The sequence below is a fragment of the Carica papaya genome, chromosome 4 (assembly GCF_054855325.1).
Source record: "Carica papaya isolate Zhongbai chromosome 4, ASM5485532v1, whole genome shotgun sequence".
NCBI classification, from domain to species: Eukaryota; Viridiplantae; Streptophyta; class Magnoliopsida; order Brassicales; family Caricaceae; genus Carica; species Carica papaya.
Genome location: NC_142312.1, coordinates 29,117,519 through 29,137,524, shown reverse-complemented (window position 1 = coordinate 29,137,524; position 20,006 = coordinate 29,117,519). Strand labels below are relative to the sequence as shown.

Below are 20,006 nucleotides of genomic sequence, written 5' to 3'. Positions count from 1 at the left end.
TTTGTTGTTTGGCACTGGGAAATGGTTTAGATTTAGCTATACAACCATGCACTCCTCCCTGGCACGTAGGCGTCAGAATATGTAAATTCTTTTTACCCAAATTTCCACAGTAAATAAATTTTTGTTTTTACAGATACATCAACTTCTAATTAACATTCTTTTTGGGAGGTGTCATTAGTTTATTACCCAATAATAAATTCTGGGTTTTAGGAAGAAAGTAAATGGGTGTAAGATGGGGAGTAGTTAATGACTGAAGGGTAACTACTAATAGGATTTGGTTGGCATTAAGTTAGAAAAGCTTGAATTTTTACTTGATAAATTACAGAGTGTGGCTGCTAATTGTAATCAAATTATTACTTAATCGTTTTCAGGTTACCATAAATTTATATCTTATATTAAGTATATAAAACAATTCAATAACCTGCTATTATTTAAAAAAAAAAAAAAAATTGAAAAAGAAATTATATTTATTCATGATGTTCAGAAAACATGTAGGAGATATTCTCTCTGGCAATAAATTCGGAAAAAAAAAATGATTATAAATTAATTTCAAAAATAAAACTAATTTGACAGATGATTAATTTTATATTTATTTATACTCTTAGAACAGTCTATCCCGGTAACACATAGGCTGTCCGCCACGTCATGTCCGACTCAGCTTCCAGATCATGCTGATATGGCATATATGTAGACCAAGTTAGAATTACATGCCATGTCGGCAAAGAGCTCCTCAAGAACCTATTAAGAAAGTAAATATGTAAAGCCGAAGCCAATTGCTTAAAACTTAATTCCATTAAGCTACAGAAGCATTCAACTAAATTCTAAAACCAAAAATCTAAGATGTCACTCCTGCATTTGTACAATTTCCCCTTCTACTTCCCTACCGAAAACCATATATGCCATGCCATGACTCTGCAAGGACAGGCACAGAGCAAGCTGCTTATATTATCATTTACAACTCATAAGCATTGAGTTGATTACGTGCATGAGAAGCCGGATGCTCAAAATGTCGCCACCAGTTATTGTTGGCGAGCTCTGTTGATGATGGAGTATCTGATTCACTTGCTCGAATATTGGCCGGACGTGGACTGCTATCATCTGGTCCGCAGGGTTTATGGCTGCAGCCACGTCTGTCATCCATGCTAACTTTCTAGATGTATCCTTGCTGATATCACAAGCCAACTGCTGCAGAAGAGACAGAAACACACCTTGGCTTAAAGGAAGAGGAACTGCTGCCAGTATTCCGTGCAGATCCACCTGCCAATTGTGCAAAGCAAACATGGTTCAGTAACCAGTAGGAGATATAGTGATAATCAGAATGCAAAAGGAGAAATCCAAAAGGAAAGAGCAGGGAAGAAATGACTAAATGGAATTATATCATATGACCTGTGAACATAACCAGGATACAATAGAAACATCGCTTCTCTGTAATGCAATTGTGAAAGCTTTGTCGTATTTGTGTTCAGATATCAATCTTGATAGCTCTTTTGTTGGATCCAGAGGTGTCTCAACCTGAACCGTGTTTGCAAAATCTTGTCAAAGAAATGAAATTTGACAGCCACATAAGAGTTAGGCTATTTTTTGGTGTGGACAAACCTTTTCATTGAGACCAACAAAAGGCCCATTTCCCAATTGAGTAGCCATTGAATTCATTGAAGTTGTATTCGTTCCAGCAGTTGCAACGGCCAACAGTTTTCGTTGACCATCAGCCAATTCACCACTTAAAGTTTGAGCCATTGATGAAGCAGAATTAATGGCATCCTGCAACCAACATAAAAACCACAAAATCACAAGCGAGACGTGGAAATTATGGACAACAAATTAGGCAAATCTTAACTAAAGATGAGCAGCAATTTTAAATAATGTGAGTGGTGAATCCCACCAGAAATTTTATAGCCCTTTAAAAGAAAGCCCAAGATACCAGCATATTTCATCCCCCAGCAAGAACTGTGATACCAAGGTTATTCATCCCCAACTGGAACTTGAATGGTCAAACATCATAATAATAACTTCAATTAACATAAACACTTTATTCGGTGTCACCACTCACGAAAAAATACCCAAGATCCAATATCCCTTCCCTATAATCTAGGGAACATAAATAATTGAATAGCGGAAACGAAAACAACAAAAATAAATGAATGTGTCAGAAACCTTACTCATCGTCTGAATTAGGCTTCGAAAAAAAGAACAGAGGGAGAAAAAGAGATTAGTTGAGAAAGAGAGACAGATTCTGAGAGAAATTTTTCCTTGATGCTTCATTCACATTAGGCTACTTATCAATAAGCACTGAAGGGAAATGGAGCTTTTAACCTCTAGGTGCGCCTGGAGGTTATAACAGCCGCAACTGGCTTACAACCGATTGGATATAGGTCTTGATCACCCAGCTGCATTCTGTTTACAACTAAATGACTAATCTACCCTTGTACAAAATGACCCTTGTACAGTCTTTTCCTATTTTACCCCTCTTCCTATTGTACAGACTTTGAGTAGTTTGCTTACAATATCCTCCCCTTGGGCAGCAACTTTATCTTCAAGGTTGAGATTGAGAAATTATTGTCATATGTATTTGTAATCCTCTCAAGTATATTCTTCTGATGGAGTATCTTCCAACTGTAGGATGGTTTGATGTTGCAGCACTTGTTGCAGTTGGATAATTATTACTCATTTTCCTGTACTAACGGGTGAGTCTTTTACCACTGTTTCCTTACACTTGATGCATTTCTCGAGTTGCAATATATGAAAAATCAGGTGGATTCGAGAGGAATGGGGCAGCTGGAGCTTGTATACTGCAGGTTCAACCTTTTGTATTATTTGGAAAGAACCGTAGAAGTGGGGTGATAATTTGCATCTTCTTCCATGTCATACCTATTCCTATTTGAATGGTTGCAGTTTGAGGAGTACCTCGTCTTGTACCTCAAAACTTCATTCACTTTGATGACTGTCCGCATATTGTTTGGTTCTTTATTGAGCCTTTAAGAGTTGTTGTTTAATTATTCGATTGGCTTCTTCTCGTTCAACAAGGAATGCCTCTACTGAAGGTGAGGCTCGGCAAGGGTTGATAGAATCCAAGAAATATGGAGGTGCATATTCGTAAAATGCCTGGAAGGATGTCATCTTGAGACTTGTATGGTTGGTAGTGTTATACCACCACTCAGCTGTGGAGAGCCATTTAGCTCATGTTTTTTGTCAGTTATGGGCCATGTAACAGAGATACATCTCGAAATATTGATTGAGTCACCTTCTTTGACCATGGATTTGAGGGTGATGGGCAATACTAAATGTAGATTGGTTCCCATAGCCCTCACTAACTCCTTCCAGAAAAGGCTAATAAATAATGTGTCCCTGTCAGATACTATGACTAGTAATGTTCCATGTAGTTTGTGAAGGATCTCCATGTAGCTACAGGTTACTCGTTGAGCCATGAAGGGATGGTATAGTAAAATGAAATGACCATACTTGGTGAGTCAATTCACTACCACCAGTATGGTGTCTTTACTCTCAGTCCTAGGGAGTCGTTTGATGAAATCCGTTGAATATTTAGGTCTATGCTTGAGAAGGTATTGACAATGATTAGAGCCCAAGAATGGCAACCTTTTCAACTTTGCAAAATTGGTAGGTGCAGCATTGTTTTATCCATTGGTTAATTTATTTCTTCATATTAGGCTTATAGAAATGTTGTTTTGCTCTCTCATATGTTGCCCTAATTCCTGATGTCCCCCTACGGCAGAATTGTGGCATTGATATAGGAGTTGGTCCCTTAACTCATAACCGTCACCTATGATCAATCTCCCTTTGTATAAGAGAAGCCCATAGAGTAGGCTGAAGAGTGGCTTGCTTTCTGGAAAAACGTTAACGCCGTAAACAGCTGTTGAGTAAATGAGTCATCGGTGTAACTCGTGAGCACCTCAAACATTGAAGCAGGGGTAGTAGTGGTGATACTATAGAGAACCTTCGCACTTGGATCCTTACGTTCTCTTCTAGACAAATCATCTGCGACCGCAGTTGAAGATCCTTGTTTATACTGGATGGTCTAATCGAAACCAAGTAATTTCACGATGCCCTTCTGTTAGACCATATTAGTCACTCCTTGATCCAACAAATATTTCAAGCTATGTTGATTTGTCTTGATGATGAGTGAAACCTCTTCCAAGTAGTGGTCTCATTGAGAAACTGCATATAACATGACAACAAGTTCTTTCTCGTACACAGATTTGGTTTGCTTTTTGGGACTCAAGGTCTTGCTTATAAAGGCTATAGGTTGGTCTTCTTGCATTATTATTACTTTAATTCCCTTATCACTGGCATTCATTTCTATAGCGAACGGATCCCCAAATTTTGCTAGTCCAAATACCAGACTGGAAGTCATTAGATTTTTTAGGTGTTGGAAAGCTTAGTCAGCCTCCGAGTTCCATTGAAATGCTACTTTTCTCAACAAGTCTCTAAGTAATTTGGCAGTTACCCCATAGTTCCATATGATTTCTGGTAATAACCTCTTAGGCCTAAAAATCCCTGAGAGCTTTTAAGGTTTGTGAGGGTGGCCAATTGACTATAGCCTTATTTTCTTGGGGTATGTCCTTACCCTTTGTTGTGAACTAACATGCCTCAAATATTGTATTTCAGTCTGCAAGAAGCAACATTTGGATTCTTTGACATATAGTATGTTGCTTCGTAATAATTTCAGAACTCCTCCGAGTTAGTGGAAATGCTTTGTTCATTGGAGTTGTAAAGAAATACATCATCGAAGAAGACGAGGACGAATTTCTGAAGGAGGTCTTTGAAGACATGATTTATGAGGACCTAAAAAGTGGCTGGGGTTTGGTGAAACCAAAAGGTATCACTCCAAATTCGTAGTGGTCATGGTGTATTTTGAAAGTTGTTTTGTGAGTGTCTTCTTCCTTGACACGAATTTGATGATACCCTACTCTAAAATCAATTTTGGAAAATATGGAGACTCCATGTAATTAATCAAGTAAATCATCAATGACGGGTATAGGGAACTTATTTTTGATGGTCAAGGGTGTAGTGTTCCTTGTAGTCAACACAAAATCTTCAGGTTCCAGCCTTCTTCTTGACTAGTAGGACTGGAGATGAGAATGGGCTATGGCTAGACGAATTATTGATTCTTGTAGTAGCTTTTGTACTTCTTTTTCTATTTCATTTTTTTGGAAGAATGACTATCTATAAAGACAAATTAATTTTTGTCTCTTCTTTGATTAATGATATGGTATGGTTGAAATTGCTAGGTGGAGCCAAGCCTCAGGCTCCTCGAATACGCTCTTATTTTGGTCAAGTAAGGCTCCTAAGGTCTTACTTGAGGTCTCTGTAGCCTGAACTCTCGAGAGTCAGCCTCCATGACAAAGAAAACAGTCCCTCCTTCAATGTTGTGTTCTTACTTTATCCATTTCCAGGCGGTGGCCTCTTTCATGTTGGTGTATAATTTTTCACTGGTCTCGCTCCCTTTGATTACTATGAGCAAGTTACCATAATTGAACTTAACGATGGCTTGGACAAAATCAAAATATCATTGGACTAAATTGTTTCATCTAATCAACTTCCAATATTATGTCATATCTGCCTAACTAAATCACGCGGAAATTGTAGCTAGGCCTGCACCCTTGCATCCCCCAGGTAACCTCTAGGCATTCAATGCTGCCAGTAATCCCCTAGCCATTTACAACGATCACAATAAGTGGTTTGTCGCTGACCACTTGATTCTTAAGTTACCTGGCAGCACCTTCATCCATCTAAAGGTACCATAACATCATGTTCTGCCAATATTCCTCGTATTTTAAGGGTGCTTCACACTGCTACTCATATGGTCTGGATGGATAAGGTGCCTTTTGGATTTTCTTCCTCGTTGGCCAGTTCTTTTGGCACTTTTTGTCACAAGGCTCTCTCGGCTAAGGACTTCTTTCATTGTTATCATGGTTTTATTTTGGCAACAGTGTCTTGGAAACTAATGATCACCATATTTGCAATAGGACGACATTGATTTCTTAACCTCTGTTTCTCTTCCCTTGTTCTTGTACAATTTCGGGTTACTGACATTCCTAATCCCCCAGACAGGTAGGTGATCCTCTCAGTGAAATACGAGCTTTTGGACATCTCTATTATAATTACTCTTGAAGTAAGACTTATTCAAATGCTTGATTGAGTCTATGGCATTTGAGCAATCTTATCATTTGGTTGTAATTACAATTCGAGACCATTGATGAAGTTGGAGATAACTTCAAGTAAAGATTTTTTATTTCGACCATATTTCGATTGTTAATACAATAGATAAGGACTGTTACTACAAATAGTACTACACCATTGATCGTGATATATCGATTGTTTATTGAACCCTATAAATTGCATGAAAGTAGGATGCTCCAAATTTAAGGGTACAAGAGTTTTATAAAACGTTCTTAGTAGGAAAAATGTGAATGAAAAATCTCAGTAAATTAAATTTGGTTCATGAATCTAAGAAATAATGAAAATTTTTTCTCTCTCTCAATATTTCTCTCAATTCAAAAGTGCAAGATTTGAATTGATGTCCTCTCATTAATTCCTCCTAAATTACATTGATTTATCCTAAAGATTTCATTTCAATCAAAATTTGGTTATTCACCATGTACGAGGATCTCACATTCATGGTTGAATGGTTAAAGCGTCTAACTTATAATTGGCGAATTTGTAGGTTCAATTCCTACTAGATGCACGCCAATGGGACTCTCCAATAAATCTAATAGAATTAGCTCTGTATCAATGGAATTTCTCTAAGAATTATCTGCATTTATTCATGCTCATAAATATCTAAAACGTTCTTGATATTCCATAACAGTTGTGGTTTGTGCAAGCTTATTGAATTTTTCAATAAAGTCGTTTCTTGAGGCACCACCGAACTTGCAACAAAGTTCATCCACGAAAAACTCCCACTCCAACTCATCATTCTTTGTCAACCACCCATGATACCACACTTTACTACTTCACCAAGGAAAAGGGGTGTCATTTTTATCTTTTGCTCATCCGGTTTGCTGTATACCAGAAAATACGTGTCGTGACTTCTGATCCAGGCAAGGGTATTTTACTCCCTCAAGCAGTGGAATTTCCACTTTTGGCAGAGAAACAACAACATTCAATCCAAGTTGGTTGCATGTTCCCATGGTTTTTCGTCTGGTTTGAGGAAACTTTTATCATCCAAATCGCATGGGAACAGGGAGGAGACAATTCCTCTTCGCCCGACATTTACTGGAGTGGGTTGTGTTGTCAGGTTTGGCGCTTCATTAAATGTAGCACCGCCACATAGCATCTCCATGATTGGTCAAGCTGTTGCCTGGACTGCCGCTGTGCCTCATACACCTCTTTCATGAAGTCGATAAACCTCTAGTTGACTTCTTCTGTGATTGGATCAGCAAGTACTGCTTTAGCCGATTTTGACTATCACAGCTTTTCCTTTGGATCTAGTTCGTGAGGTGATTGAAGCATAAGTCTCCATTGGCTCTAATGGCTTTGATACCGTCTTGTCAGAGATTTTTTTCATGGTCAGACTTAGGCTGGAAAAAAAGTATAAAAGAGGGAGAAAAAGAGAGGGAATTAGTCGAGAGAGAGAGAGAGACTGATTCTGAGAGAAATTTTCATTGATGCTTCATTCACATCGGGCCACTTATTTATCGGCCTTGATAGCAGAAAGGGGAGCGTCTAACCCCAGGCAAGCCTGGAGGTTACAAAAGCCACAACTGGCTTATAACCAATTGGGTACAGTTCCCGATCACCCAGCTGCATTCCGTTTACAATTAAATTACTAATCTACCCTTGTACAAAATGACCCTTTTGCCTCTGTACAGTCGTTTTCTATTTTACCCTTCCTATAGTAGACTTGTGAGTAGTTTGCTTACAGAATACCAATGAAAAAGGGTGTTGCAGTGCCATAAACTAGCAAAAGCTATGCCACTATTCAGCCATATGGAACACATATTAATTCCTTCAATGTCCATAGACTTCAGAATTCTGATTCATCTGTCACAACAGATATGATAAAGTTTGTCCCTGGAGATGGATTTAGGGGATACCAATTTCAAATGATACGATGCAACATTGGAATACATACCCTTAGAGCAAGCGTTAATGGAGAATGTGTGGTTTCAAAATGCTGCCAAACAGCATTTGTATGCTCAACCATCCCTTTCTGAAATGTAGCATCTACTTGCTCAAACATAGCTTTGCATGACACATCAAAGGCAGGGACAATTGAAACTTCTAAACCAGATTTAAGAGCATCCTGCGTGAAAAGAGTCATAATTGAATTTCTTCTAAACACAGGTATATTTTTCCTAATATGGAATACGAAACATAAAGATTAAGTTGAAACACTCTCTTTAATCATTCAACCAATTAAGTGAAGATTTTTAATACCTGGAGAGCTTGCTTGCCAGAAATTTGAAATTGTGCTTGAATTTGCCTTGCAACAGAAGCTTCAAGTTTTGAGTTAACAGATTTGTCCAATTGATTCACTGCCTTATCACCAAGTCCTCTCTGTACACAAAGCATGAATTAGATATCCACCATGGTATGACTTCTATACAAAAGGTCTTCTCCCAATTCTAACCTGGAAGGACTCTGCAACAGCTGATGATACTGTTTTTTCAATAGCTGGAGTGATTGTGCGAAGTATAGCTGGTCCAATTGCAGTAAATTCCTTCTTAACTGCCTTCTCAAACATGGGAGTCAAGTCCTTGTTCATGAAGTTAGAAATCAAATTTGTTATTTGTTGTGTCCGGTCACGCAACAATTTTTCATTTTTTCCATTCTCTTCTTGAAACCGAGCCCATAAAGCATCAGCATTGGCCTTGACAGCTTTCTCAATGCTCCGCCCTAGAGCCGCCTCTAGTCTTCTACCTTCTTTCGCAACAGGGAGGTTAACTACACTTGAAATTTGCTTTTGCATTTCTTTTTGTGTCGTCATTAGCTGCAAGAAGCACAAAAAATGTACAAATTCAAAACTTAACAAAATGGATATAGAAATAAAGCAGATTACTATCTTAGCCCCTGAACCATTCGCCATATTACATTTAGGCCCTAATAATTTTTTTCATTACAATTTTATCCTTTAAATCATGACTTTTTATACAAACGTGGAATTTTTGACAAAGAAACAAAAAAAAAAAATCTCTTTGTTTTATCAATATTTTGTTTCTGATGAAGTTTAAAAGTTATAACTAATAGTTGTCCTTAACATAAAAAATAATTTGTTTTATTCAAGTGGTACAGATAACAAGAATAGTCATTAAGAAAGAAGAGATTTGTAATAACTACTTTTTTATTTTCTTTAATTATCAATCCTAAACAGAAATATTATATTTTTAAGTCATTTTCTATTTTATTCAAGTAATAAAAGAACTTTTGCTATTTCAGTAAAAAATTACGTTTTGAACTAATCTTGTAAGTTTAATAAGGGATCTTCAAATTTCAGATCAAACAAAAAAACTGGATGATTGAACCAGACGATTAAACAAACATAGTTTCTCACAGCCTTTGGTCCAAATGTGGAGGGATAAAAAGTTTTTGTCCAATTTGATCTCGTATAGACTGAAATTTCAAAAGAAAATCTTAATTATGGATTGGTGTTTAATAAATTATTGTTTGTGTTTATTGATTTCATTGATCATGAATTTTATAAATAATTATAGCTTATGAATTTATTGTTTGATTTAATTTTTATTTACTTTAATCAGATATTTTTAATTAAACATGATAATGCAAGGGTAAAAAAGAGGTCCATTATAGTCCTGTGTGTACTGCAATGTCATATATCCGACCCAGTTCGGTTCTAGGCTGATGAACAACCCTAAGTTCAATAATTAAATCGTAATAAAAAAGGACTAAATTGTAACATAATCCATTTTTCAGGGACCAAAATAGTAATTTGTCAATAAAAATATTAGAAATACCGTCCATAATTATTAAAGCATTATGAAATATAAAATCTTAAGATTGAAGTTGGTTCAAATTTCAATTCCATGGAATAGGAACGAAAATATAATAGGAATAAAATATATTTGAATGGAAATAATATTCTAATTAGAATCATTTCTAAGTATTATTGTGATTCCTTCCTTAATAGATAGGAATACAAATCCGTGGTTACGAAACAACTTAAATATTTTAGATACTTATGATTTAGGAACTAAATGAGTATAGAATAGTTTTGGACCAAATACAATGAAATGTTTTTTGTATTGGGTACGAGCGGGATAAATGAATACCTCAAACAAAAATCCCAGTGACAATTGTCAGGCGGGAAAAAAAACACGAGGACTATCAGAGTAATTAGTTAATAAGAGGAGGTAGCAAAGAGAGAAATCAGGGGCTTAATCAGAAGAGTGCTAAATTAAAAAGGAAAATTTCAAAAACTTAATAAGATGAAGCAAGCAAAATCTTCTTTCTTTTTCCGTTTTATTTTAAATTTTTTTGAAATACAGTTTTATTTTAAATTTTAAATGTTTCATTATGTCAGTTGTTTGCTGGATTCTAGGAGCAGTTTGTTTTTGTCTTCGTATCCTGTAAACTATATAAGGTATGGAGGAATAAAAGGAAAAAAGAAATTTTTCAGTATGCCATCTGATTACTATTCTTACACGAGATTGTTGGCTTGTCTTGTAAGAAGCCTTTATCATTAGAAGATCCAACAAGTCTCTTTCTCTTTTTCTTCGTTTTTTTGAAATAAACAGTCCAAGAAGTCTTTTTTAACCAGCCTTTATGCTACAAACCCATAACAAGATCCAATCTAGGTAACCTAACAGAAAAAAGTGTTATCTATGGCCAAATACAAAAGAGCACTCTCAGGAGCATTTGATAAATATTGGAAGTATCGTTAGGAAAATTTTAATGCATATGCATACTCCTATTCAGGGATAACTGACTCAATGGTGCCACGTGATAAGCGTATATATATATATATATATATATATATATATATATATATAAATTATCTTTTTTTTAAGAAAATTAAGCATATATATTCTACTATGAGCAGAATTTCTCACTGTTCATTGACATTTCTCTAATGTACCAGGTAAAACTTCAATATCCAATTGCCAAAATATACAAAGGTCATCTCAGAGTGTCTTTAAATAAAACTCTACTTAGCCTATTAACATTAGTATCAAGCACCAAAATATACTATTGCAATAGTTGTTAAAAAAGCATAATGCACAAATTACCTGATTTAGCATCTCCTGCATAGCAAATATTTGTGGAGCAAAAGACTCTGAACAAGGAAGTCCCAAACTGCGACCTGGTTCATTGTAGGAGTCTGCAGAATTGAAAATGCTTGAAGATGGAGAGGACAGTCCAGAACCTTGCGAATTTTTACCCTTATGCTTTTTCCCCTTTGTACTTGGGGCTGGTGATTGCTGCAATGTAGTAATTGCTGTTGAATCTGGAACTTTTGCCGAGGCATCTTTCCTGGAGTCATGACCTCCTTCATCACCTGTAAGGGAAGGTTGGAAATGTGGTTCTGTTTCACCAATGGCATCAACCTGATGACCCTCATGTGGGATATAACTTTCCTCAGATACTTCAAAACACTCTCTAGCCACCCCAAGGCCAAGATCTGATGCCTGGGAGCAAAAGACCTTTTCTCTGTTTTCTGAAACAAGGTTTTTACACCCTCCATGGAAGGGAAATTCATTATTTTGCACAGATCTTGCTTCACCAACTACTTTAACCTCCACCTCTGCATTATTACCCACACCACTGCTTTCAATCACATCTTGAATATTTGCATTCCCATCATTCTTGCCCTCAATGATGGTACTAGTTTCAGTGGATGAAACAGCCATCAAAATCTCTGAAGGAGTTATTAGGTGAGTTGGGTGCTTGAACGCCATGGTAAGGTTATGTATGCCAGATTCATCACCAGATGCAACTTTAATCTCATTGTTCCTTGAAACATCACCCAAGGTATGCACATCAGACAAATTTCGTTTGATGGTATCCATTTGCCTGTCAACTGAATAATCCCCAGCTGATTGGTTTCTGTTATTGTCACTGGGCAGAGGAGCTGGGTCAAAGCTTTTTGTTGGAGTTAAAAAACCAGAATGATTCCTGGACAACCTAGGACTCAAAGAAAGAGGGTGAGGTGGAGCAGCAACAGATTCAGCATCACAACTTCCCATTGGAAGAGCAGGTCTTGGTTCACCATTCAAACTGGAAAAGTCTTGAGAAGTAACTGCTTCCATAGAAGTAGAGCTTACAGGAGAACTCATGGCATTTGCACCCTCAGAACTACTTATTTGTAACGATGGCTTGGGAGCTGAACTAGCTAAAAGCAACTCGGTTTTTTTACTTCCAGATGGGTCCAGAGCAGACACTCCTCCAGCATTAGTCATGTCATGTGAGATGCTGGAGTCTAACTTCTCAGCACCAACATCCTCTGATGGCGGTGGTAAGCACTGGCATAACTCTAAAGTATATTGCTGAATTGCTTGTGTCTGAACACAATACACCTTGACATGTTCATCGGGAGGATAATTTGTCCCAGTAAAACTCAAAATAGGCATTTTGACAGTGAATTCTGATATGTAATCCATGTGCGTTGCTGCTGGAAAAGGACCATATTCCAAGTGCACAGCATATATTGCATTCCGCTTAGCATTTGCAAGCAAGAGAATCCCTGCCTGAGCTAAAGCTGCGACTTGATTGAAAAATGCCTCCTCAACTCGAAGTACAGCTGAGCTCTTGAACTCCAATATTTGAGTGCACTTCCATGATTTGGCATCACAAGGTAGCAGCCAGCCTTCTTCACTTGCTGATGCCCAAATCTTGACTTCTCGATTCAGTGGGCCCTATAAATAGGTTTATATGCAGCAAAACCAGATCAGATTTACTATAACCATCATCCTAATAAAATAAGCTCCAGGAAAAGCATAAGATGCATTGTTACTAAACAATCAACAAGTTCAAAACCCTAGAAGGAAATCTGAACAATAAGAATATGTTCAGCTATTTACAAGCTGCCCAAGTATCTCGTGCTCTTAACAATCTTGGAATTGAACTATGATAAAATAACTTGACAATCAGAATAAACATATCAATGGATACATACTCCCGTGATTAGTACAATGTGATCGGGTTGATGGGGAGCTGTCAAGAATATGGCTGAGTTAACAGGGTGACCATCATGTGGTCTCAATACCACAAGTGGCTGTGCCTTGCGATCTTCCCATATCTTTATCTGTTGCAGAATGTGGAAGGAAACAATTGAACCAATACATCAGCATATGTATACACGATAAAGTCTTGTTTATATGTGCAAGAAAAACTAAATCATTAAATGAATAAGAAAATAAGTTTCTTTTTAAAGAAAATAAGCAACTAAATTTCGGAAACAGCCTAGCCGAATACCAGAGAAATATATCAGCCAGAAGCTCAAAGTTCAAAGCAAGATCTTGTCTTTTCCTGATGCTTATCCTTGGTAGAATGTCTATCAGAAGAGGCCACTGGTGCTCTCTTACTGGCTTAAAACTTCAGCTACCTTCCAGAATTACCTTATTCACATTTCATATATGTTTCACCCCAGAAAAAAGGAAATCCTACTTCTCTCTGGTGCCCTTTCTCGTATAAACTTTGGTCTATGGCCCACAGCTTTTTGGGGGTTAATCAGGTAATGACTAGTTACAGAAGAGAGGATATTTGGGTCTGGAGAGACATTAATAGGGATAAGTGTTTAAATAAGAATTTAAGCGTTATCCCTCTAGCTACCCATAGGTTATTTGGAATTAAAGAAACGAAGGCTTCAAATGAGTAGAATTTTTTTCCAATAGAATCAAGAATTCTTGGTTCTAAACCCTAGTTTTTTTCCATAAAAGGTCACACTCTTTATACTGTTAAGGATTTATGGGACTTTGTTGATATTTTGTCAGATTTGTAAAAGTATTAAATTGAGTGTTGCCTCCTCTTGATGCCTGTATAAGATACTTACTTTTATTTTCAAAATGAAGGAAAATTGTAATTCAAGTTTAGTACTCCAACCATAAAAAAAAAGTGAACGAGATGTACAAAATGAAAAAAAAAATGAGAACAACACTACCATAGGAGATATAAAGTGTCAAATACAGCACAATGGTTAGGAAAACTACAGACCGTGCCATCCACAGAAGCAGAAACTAAGCGAGAGGTCATCCATTGGCACATTGACAAATCAGTCACTTCTCCATCATGTTTACCAACAAGCTGAATCCCATCAATCAGCTTGTCAACATGACATTGAAGAGGGGAATCTGCTGAATACATTTCACCTTTCCCAACTTTTGTAGTATCAATCCTAAGAACATGTTTTCCAATCCCAACCACCAATATTTCCTGGAAGACAGAGTTTGTCAGTCATAAGACTCAGAACGAGTAATTTTGTAACTTTCAAACAAAGGGAGTAAATAGACCACATATAAACATTAAAAGAATAAAGCAACTCCTCGTGGAGATAAGCAGTAAGAAAAACATTACTTGTTTGTGACAGTGCCAACAAACACGCGGACGTGCTGATTCTGTCTCTCCTGATATCTGAACAGCAGTGACAACTTTTCCTGTTATCTGTGGCTTATCTTCTTCCTTTGAACCTTCAGAAATTTTCCAAACAAAGATTCGCCCCTCCACACTCACACTACATAAAAAACTTTACCTTAAGAAAAGGCCATTCAAAAGATTAAAATAACCAATTACATGTAGACAATACCTAGCCAAAAGATGAACATCTTCAGCAAAGAAAACCATGTCTGTCACCCTCTGAAAGAAGAAAACAACATTAAAATTAGCATGGGAATAAAATAACTAAAACATCAACAAAAAATTGCGTTTCTTTTCTCTGTTGGAATTGGCGACTCATTATAAATTTTACTGGATAAACAGTTCATTACAATCCTAACAAAAATCAAATTGTAAAAGCTGAAGAAAGAGAAAGCTAATAGTGAATGCAACTTACAAACATCATAATAATTAAAAGAAAGTAGGAGATTGCCAGCAAAATCATCAACCTGATATATATTATAGATAATTGCTCCATTTACTGATAAGTTAAAGAATTTTGATGCATTAACTGGGGCATAAAATTACAAAGAACATTTTGTCATCTTTTATCAGTGTGTCTAAGTCGTAAATTGCAAAAGATTATCAGAGGTTTAGAAATTAATATGCCCTAGCCCTTCTTCAGTCAACTTAGAAAGGCTCAGGCATTGGTGGACTGCTATTCTAAATCGGTTACACACTAACGCTCTGTTGCAAATTCGTAGACTTACCTGAGCTTTGTCTTCTGACATTTGTGTAATGTGCTCTATCGACAGGGAGACACATAACCATCTGTTCCTTCATTATGAGATGGCATGGAGATTATGGTGCAGGCTTTTTGACACTTTCAACTTAGTTTGGGCTGCCTCTCCTTCATGCAAATGTTTTTTTACCTCGAGCATTGTTGGTTTTGGAGTTAGCACTAAGGCTAGACCGTAATAGAAAGTGCACTTTTCGCAAGGTTACAAACAATCTGGTTGGAAAGAAATGATCGTATTTTTTGACAATCATTCTTTCCCGGAATAAATTATCTGGGAGAAGATAACCTTCCTGACTTCCCTTTGGACTAAGGCTCATGGGAATTACTCGGACATCTCCCTGTCTGTTTCACATAGGAATTGGGAAGCTATGGTCACGTGAGCCATTGCCGGTTTTACATCTACTGTTCTGCTTTATTTTGTTTTTCTTTTCTTTTCTTTTCCAAATTTCCTTGGCTGGATAACTTACCTGCTGTACTTTTTGTAATGTTCCCTTCTCTTTTTAATTTATTCTTCTACCCAAAGAAAAAAGAAAGGCTCAGTAAAATCAAATTCCAAATCAGATCACAGAATAATTTTCAGCTATGCTAATACAGTGTCAGGTCAATAGTCCATGGACCCCTGTAGAACTAGCTTATGGAAAGACAGGCAAGAGGAGTTCTTCATTCAGTGGGCTTTGTATGAAAATTGCTTCAAGGAGGAGTTTGACTTTTTTGGAATGACGAGTGGTGCAATTGGTGGCCCTTATGTCAATAGTTCATATCATGTTCTCTTTGGCAAGAAGGAAGGAGGCTTTGGTGAGGGAGCATTATTCTATTACAGTCAATTATGTTTTTAAGGGTAATGACCTAATGAAAAATTTGAATGACTTGAAAGAAGGGGAAAATTTTAGTGAATGATTGCTGCTTTGTACAAGGAAGATGAAGGTCAAACTATTTGCTCTTGTGGTGCCCTTTATCGTGCCGCCTTTGGTGCACCACGTTAGACTGATTCACGTCACATTGAGTAGAAACTAGGTCTTGAGATAAACTTCAGGCATGTGGATGATAAAAGAGGAGGAAAAAGCTTATCCCCTTATCGCCTAGCAACCTGGTTGGTAGAGTTAGAAATTTATGGTCCCAGGTCCTGATGTCTTTTTTGTAACGGTCATTCTATTTCTTCTTCTTTCTTCTGTAAAGGACTTGAGACACCTTATTGGTATTTTGATTAATTTGTAAATGTTCACAGTATTTTGTACGTGTAGGCACCCTTGGTTTTGTTGTAAATAGATATCTTTTCCTCTCTAAAGAGTTTTGGCTACAATACCAGGGTTTGCAGAAAAAACCTATACGGTGATACTACAGCGGCATGCATACAATAACTAACACTCTGTTATGGGGCATCCTATTCATTCTATAGAGGATTTTGGGACTTTTATTGACATAGTTACTGACTTGTAAATATTTTGTACATGAGCGGCACCACTTTGATGCTCGTGAATTAATGAATATACCATACTTTTTATTTTTTAAAAAAAAGTTATGGGATTCCCGCAGTTTTTAACTCAGTACTCTGCTCTAATATTCGTAAGAGTTTCTGGAGAATAGATTATCCCACAAATTCTCTATACAACTTTACGGCAGGTTGTTCAATTACTATTCTATTCTTAACTAATTCTATATATCAACACTATATGAAACATAAAATTCACGTTGCAATTCAAAATATTGGTTCATTGGCAAACACTAAATACAGAACATGCAGAAGTTCTGTATTTAGGCAGTGCATCAAAGCTGGTATAAGAGAACCATATTTTTAGAAACTGCTCCATAATTGCATGCAATCACCCTGAGGTCCTCATATTCTACCACTAGGTTTTAGATACCATTGTGAAGATAAAATGGCTTCTCCTTACTTCTAAAGCAGATAACGGAAACATTAGTACTTAACACTAGGAAGTAAATATAAACCTTTTCACTAGTCCTGTTTTCCCATTTCTCTATAAGGCTTAGAAGGTGTAAGAGTAGACCCATTAAAGTTCACAACATTAATAAAGTACAACAGTTCATCCATAACATCATTTTTGTAACAGAAAGAAAAAAAAAACATTTGAACATGGTGCTTCTTTGAGAGCAACTACGGGAAGATAGTATTTCATTTGAACGTGAAACACCAAAAGTACAAGCTAAGTTCAGAGTTAAACCTGCGTATGGCCGCGAAACAGAGACCTCAATGCAGTGTTTATATTAAGAATTCGGATATTCCCTCCCTTCAACCCATAGCATATATAGACCTTATTGACTGCAATTTGCCGCCCCACCACAAGCTGAGGATCCGACCCATATTTTGTTATCGGAGTGACCTCCAGCTGAGGCTGTACCTCTCCCTGTAACCTGGCGTCCAGATCATACACAACATGATCCCCCACCAAGCGCCTTCCCCTAGGAAGCTTGCAACTGGGCACCCGGGAAAGACCCACACCGCCTGGTAACGGCCCCAATGAGTCAAGCGGGTGAGTTACTGGTAACTGGGTCGGGTACTGATGCTGCAAATCCTGACTGACGGCACTGTGTTGGTTGTTATTGATGAGAGCCAGGATTTGGGTACCGGCATTGGAATTGCTGTTGTTGCCGCTGCGAGGAGAGGTGAGATTGAGAGTGGGAGTCGGAAATGAGAGTGATCGCTGCTGGTGCATGTTAGCGACGGGCTCTTGTTGCTGCTGAAACTGCTGCTGCTGCTGCTGAGGATTGTTCATATCGCCATTGTTGAAAGGCGGCATGTAAAGATTATGATGGTGGTGGTGAAGGAACGGACCGGCGGGTGGAGGATAAGAGGAAGCGGGTGTAGGGTAAGAACCAGAGGGTTGCAATTGGGTCGGGTTTGGTGCGGGTCTGAAGAAGTTGTGCATGTCAAAAGGCGGGTTTGATTGTGGATTCGGGTTTCCAGGAGAAGAAGCCATGGATATGAGATCTATGGCGGTGAGAGATTTTGTGAAGATGACAGGGAAAGATAAACTAAAGTGAGTAATTTGAATAGGAACATGAAAGCTGCAAGGAGGAGGAGGCGAGGAAAGGTGAGTTAAAAAAAGGGAAGCGGAAGAGGCGAGGACCAATTTGAAAAGAAATAGTAACTGAGGGGTAGATTAGGAGAATATCTGTAAATATTTGGGGAGAATTTGGAAATTTTTAATTTTCATTAATTTCTGAATTTAATACGTGGATTAATAAAGAAAAATTGTCATCAGTAATATGTATTTAAATTCATCAATCATAAATTTAAATACATATTTTTTCCACGTGACTAAATAAAATATTATATAAATTAAAATATTGTTAATTATTGCAATAATATTAAGCATATAACTAAATTAATTATATGTTATAAATATATTTAAATTCATTAAATCATATCAATTAAGTATACAATTGAAATAAATAAATTAAAAATAATCAATTTAATTTTAAAATAACTAATATCTTATTGACTATGTGGTCTTGATTGGAAATAATTACACTAAGCTATATAAATATATGTAAGATTATTAAGTATTGGAACATTATTGAAGTCCTATATGAAATAATAATAAAAAAGGCAATAAAAATAAATGTGAATTTAAGTACCGTTTTATTTATAATATAAACTTTTGTTAGACGTATAAATTATGAAAAGAAACATTTGGTATCGTACAACCAAAAAAGTATTTTGGACTATACATGACTTAATATTGACCATAAAGTTAGACCATTATTTTTCCAACTACACTAGGTATAAAGCAAGGTTACAAGACAAATTTTAAACTTGTGATTATACACAGTCAGTCAACTAATTAACTAATTATTGACACGTTTAAACAATAGAAAAAAAAAATCAACAGAGTCGTATAATAATATGTTCTAATAGGAGACTATATGTTATTATATCACTTTATTTAAAAAAATATATATTGATCATAGACAAAAATAAAAGATAATAAGAAAGGAAAAAGAGTGAGAGGCAATAAATAGATATGGTAAAATAGAAAGTTGACTGTGGAAGTAATAAGTTACATAAAAAAAAAACTAGTATTAGAGTTATTTTTTATTGAAAATAAATATTATTTAGTTATAAGAAGTAATTATATATATATTGTAAGATGATTGTATTCAATAGTATGACAATTTCTATTTTATAGTCAATTATATTTATTAAATTAAGATATCTCAGAGAGTCATGATATATTTAAGTAAAAAGTACATTTCTTAACAATTAAATTTTATTAGTTGAAATAATTATAATAGAATAAAAAATTTAACCAAAATATTTTAATAATTGAAAAAATATATGACATGTCATACACAATAATATTGAGTTTAATAAAAAAATATAAACAAAAAATTGTCTTTTTTAATGTTTATTATAAATTTTTTTAATAAATTATGTACCTAAATATACGCTGCCTGTAAAAGCCAAATTGCATGAAAGATGGATGCTAATTGTTCCCAACTGTTCGATGTGTGAACAGCGAGAGACTTTACAACATGTATTTTCTGAGTGTGAAAAGGTTAGAGAGTTTTAGGGAATATTGGACTTTGATTACCCGCAGATTATGGGTCAAAACATAGTAAGTTGGATAAAATAAGTGGAAGCCGGTCAAAGTAAGAGAAGGCATAAACTTTTTATTTGTCTATGTAGAATTTAGAATGAACGGAATGAACTTATGTGAAATTACTGAATATTTGCAAGCTA

General features: G+C 36.2%; 1 protein-coding gene across 1 annotated transcript; it reads right to left on the bottom strand.

Moving 5' to 3' along the window:
* Positions 1–565: 565 nt before the first annotated feature.
* VCS (Transducin/WD40 repeat-like superfamily protein) lies at positions 566–18,350 on the bottom strand. Its single transcript, XM_022050432.2, has 12 exons — positions 17,485–18,350; positions 14,717–14,766; positions 14,488–14,644; positions 14,128–14,346; positions 13,091–13,219; positions 11,205–12,830; positions 8,591–8,950; positions 8,398–8,517; positions 8,093–8,263; positions 1,597–1,761; positions 1,387–1,512; positions 566–1,257 (listed from the first exon to the last, which is right to left on the bottom strand). Exons 1-12 carry the CDS (start codon positions 18,238–18,240, stop codon positions 949–951), a joined length of 4,188 nt encoding a protein of 1,395 aa, XP_021906124.1. The 5' UTR covers positions 18,241–18,350; the 3' UTR covers positions 566–948.
* Between the last annotated feature and the right edge of the window lie 1,656 nt (positions 18,351–20,006).

What these genes read in the sequence shown, in the direction of transcription:
- VCS (XM_022050432.2), bottom strand. Translation starts at nt 18,240, where the DNA reads ATGGCTTCTTCTCCTGGAAACCCGAATCCACAATCAAACCCGCCTTTT. An exon ending in CTGGCAAGCAAGCTCTCCAG is followed by an intron (nt 8,264 to 8,397) that starts GTATTAAAAATC and finishes CTTTTCACGCAG; the next exon opens with GATGCTCTTAAATCTGGTTT. An exon ending in TTGTTGGTCTCAATGAAAAG is followed by an intron (nt 1,513 to 1,596) that starts GTTTGTCCACAC and finishes AACACGGTTCAG; the next exon opens with GTTGAGACACCTCTGGATCC.